The sequence below is a fragment of the Sorex fumeus genome, unplaced genomic scaffold, assembly GCF_029834395.1.
Source record: "Sorex fumeus unplaced genomic scaffold, SorFum_2.1 ptg000078l, whole genome shotgun sequence".
Classification (NCBI taxonomy): domain Eukaryota; kingdom Metazoa; phylum Chordata; class Mammalia; order Eulipotyphla; family Soricidae; genus Sorex; species Sorex fumeus.
In genome coordinates, this window is record NW_026606135.1 from 7,342,289 (window position 1) to 7,346,120 (window position 3,832).

Consider the following 3,832-nt stretch of genomic DNA (forward strand, 5'->3'; position numbering starts at 1 on the left):
ATTTTCTGATTTACTTAAATATTAACTAGTTTTTTACATGAGCCCTTTCAGTCAAGTGTTTCTGTGTGGATATCATGAAAATCCAGATTTAGAATAGAGATGTGGGTTTGGAATAGAGATGTGGGTCAGAAGGCCACAAGCTCATAGCACCTGAGACTCAGAAGGTCAGTACTGACCCAGGCTCAAGCTGTGTTCCATCCATCATGCTTCCTCAAATTAGCAGCCCAGATTTCATAAATTACACAGCTCACTAAAGTCATCCAAAATTCTGACAACGCATTTTTCCCATCTGGTTTATTTCCAAAGGTGAAAAAGTCTAAATTATAAAACATTGCAATGTCTCAACAAAAGTAAACAGGGGAGAATTAGGTGAAAAATCATGGAAGTTTATAAAAACTCCTATGCAGAATAAAGAATCCCCAAGAGCATTTTGTCTGGTTTAAATTAATAACTTATGTTATGATTAAAATGCCATTTGTATAAATTCTCCAGTTACTCCGCATAATGAGCAAGGTCAAAGCCTGACTGTGTAGATTTTGTGGTTTGGGAGCTGTTCACATTCTTTTCTTTGGAATGAGATCTCTCCTAAATTTACCTGGAGCAACTGGACTATCACAGCAGAAACAGGTACTTCCTGGAATCTCAGGAAATCTTCACTCTACTTCCAGTCTAGATGTAAAATAACTATGGGCCCTGTAGTTTCTCTCTTAAAATTTTCTTTTCTTAAAATTTTTAACACATACACACACAAACACACACACCACACATACATACACACACACAAACACACACACTTTCCAAGTTGCAAATAATAATCTAAGCATAGAATGAAATACCTCTCAACCCCAAGAGAAATCACTCAGAGAATCAAGACTTACATAGTTAATTTAACTCTTTAAGTATTTACTATCTTAGGAGAGATCTTTGTCACATGCACCTACATTTTCAAACCCTGCTCTCTATGGTTACCCTCCAAGAAGAGTTTCAAAATGTTTCAAATCTATTTTCTAGTGTATATTCTGTGGATCATAGGAGTACTTTATTTCCTCCTTAGTAACACGATAAGTAATATTAATAGGGAAGATGTTTCAGTGCAAGGGCCTAAGGATGCATCTCTGTTCTGGCACTGTGGTTTTGGGGATTACCCAGGACATACCAGGGATCTTCCAGTGGTGCCAGGGGGATCATGCTGTGCCAAGGATTGAAGTGGGTCAGCCAAGAGCAAGGTATGCATCTGCAATATTACCCTGCAATATCTCTCTGCCCCCCATGTCCCCTCACCCCTACCACCATTTACTTTTCTTAAGCTATCCTTGCACGGCTGGGGGCAAATCATTCTTGGTCTATATAAACTTTATATTTTAAGAAAGTTGTTTGTTTGTTTTCTTTTTTTTTAACTGAGACTTCAATTTTGTTTATGGTTGATGTTATAAAGGCATGTTCCTTTTCATGCTTTGATTTTTTTCCAGTGTGGGATAAGAGTTATGTTAGCTATTCATAAGATAATGAAAAGTATTTCCCCTTTTGCTTTTCTCTAAAATAGTTTAAATAACTGAAATTAATAGTTCCTGGAAAGAGAGAGACTTTTATGTAGTGTATTTTGAATTACCTTTACAATTTCTTATTTTCAACTACTAATAAGATGTTTTATATTTTCTTAAAATTTGGAAATTTATAATTTTACAGAATTTCTTTCCCAATATGTAATTCTTAGTTATAAATAATATATTGTTTTTTAAAACAATTTACCTTTTTTCTAATAATTTTATTTTTATTTATAAAAATTTACCTTTTATGAATCACTCTAAGCTTCTTATTTTTCAATTCTAGTATTTTCTTTCCTTTTACTGTTGACTGCTGCCAAGAGGTTTATGCCATTTTATTTTTAAATAATTTATTCTATTTTACATACAATGTTAAATATTATAGTATACCAACTACATTTATTGAATTACTCAAGTCATCCAAATTCTTAAAATTTATTTTCACTCCTTTGACGATTTTCTGAAAGATATGTGAAACCACACATGATTAATACATCTAACGGGGGTTTTAAAAAACTTTATAACATAAACACACACCAATAAGTATGATTTTTTTTAAAAAATTAGAAAATTTGCGGATGACAAAAGAGTAAAATGATAAATAGGTATTTCATAAAGCACACTGTCACACACTGTCCTCCATTGGTTCATGGATTTGCTGGAGCGGGCCCAGTAATGTCTTCATTTTGAGACTTGTTGTTACTGTGTTTGGCATATTGAATACATCACGGGTACCTTGCCAGACTTTGGCCTATGGGAGAGATACTCTGGGTAGCTTGCCGGGCTCTCTGAGAGGGGCAGAGGAATCGAACCCGGCTGGGCTGGCTGCGTGCAAGGCAAAAACCCTACCACTGTGCTATCGCTCCAGCCCATCATAAAGCAAATAGAACAAATTGCCGCCTTGCAACTTCTAGATATGTGTATACAGGTGTTCAGTGTTAATTCTTTCAAATTTTCAGTTTGGATACTTTCATAGTAAAATGTTCAAGAGAAGCAATTTTTAAAGCAATTTTATGGATGTGTGCTTTAATAATATCCACTACAGTTGGTTCTCAAAAAAGCTTTTGTCTTCATTACCCACAGAGATTTTTAAAATGAAGCTGATGTGAAAAAATAAAAGTATAGAATCACTAATCTTTCATACAAATGCTCAGTTTAAAGTCTAGTAATACAGTTGAACATCCTTGTATTTGTCTCTTGTTATACTTAGGCATGTACCTCTGTGAGTATTTGCCAAGGAAAATAATTCTTTGAACATAAATTTTTAAGGATACTTTCATATTAATCATTTTAATTCATTTTTAGTGACCAACTTTTTAAGACCTTAAGATATTTTGTATGTCTTTCTTTTCCATTTCTAAAACCTTTTATTTATTTATTTGTGTTTTATGAAGTTTACTGAAAATATCACAGCAAGGCAAATTTACACAGCTCCACGTGGTGTTTTAAAATTCATTTCAACTGTAGGCTGGATGACCTGCAGGTTAGACAGACTGCCGAAGTCCAAGAGCTTCAGCATCATCGTAGTGTCAGGGTCCACTTCAATGATCTCCTGGTGCAGGGCTGAGACCTCGGGCACGTAGTTGTACCTCTGCTCCCGCTCCTCCTCCTGCAGTTTGATGGAGATGCCCCTCTCGGGCCTCCTCTGAATGCGCCTCATCAGGTGCGTGACATAGCTGGCGATCTTGTTGCGGAATTTCTTGCTCCGGGTAATGAAGATCTCCTCGCACATGCGCTTGTTGGTGTGGAAGTCGTTGCCCAAGCACGTGTAGTACTTCTCGATGATGACCCGAGACACCATCTTCACGGTCTTGGTGCGAAGGTGGCCCATGTTGGTGGGTTTTTGGTAGAAGTCTAAAACCTTTTTAAATAAATTCACATTATTAATACTTTATCAGTTATTTGTATATTTTTCAAGTTTTACCTTTGATGTTTAATTATGATCTTATTGACATGGAAGTATATTGATACTGCGCTTTCACATCTATTCCTCTTTTTTCCCTAAGATTCCTTCACAATGCTACAATAATATAAATAAAAATAAAGTCTAGATAGAGTAAGATAGCTATTTATGTTTATTAAATATTTATTCTGTGCTAGAAAGTAATCTAATTTTATCTTTGAAAACTAAACTATGAAGCAACTGACTTAAACTTAAAATGTGAGGACAGTCTATCAGTGGCAGAGTCAGGATTCAAACCGAGCTCCTTATGATTTTAGACCTAACACCCTTTAGCTTGTTAACAGACCTACGTTGTCAATAACAGGACCCCTGAATACACATGCCT

General features: G+C 35.4%; 1 protein-coding gene across 1 annotated transcript; it reads right to left on the minus strand.

Moving 5' to 3' along the window:
• Positions 1-2,928: 2,928 nt before the first annotated feature.
• Positions 2,929-3,391, minus strand: LOC130038667 (40S ribosomal protein S17-like). The gene has a single exon (XM_056130511.1). It carries the CDS (start codon positions 3,373-3,375, stop codon positions 2,968-2,970), a length of 408 nt encoding a protein of 135 aa, XP_055986486.1. The 5' UTR covers positions 3,376-3,391; the 3' UTR covers positions 2,929-2,967.
• Between the last annotated feature and the right edge of the window lie 441 nt (positions 3,392-3,832).

Coding starts and splice junctions, on each gene's coding strand:
- LOC130038667 (XM_056130511.1), bottom strand. CDS start 3,375: ATGGGCCACCTTCGCACCAAGACCGTGAAGATGGTGTCTCGGGTCATC.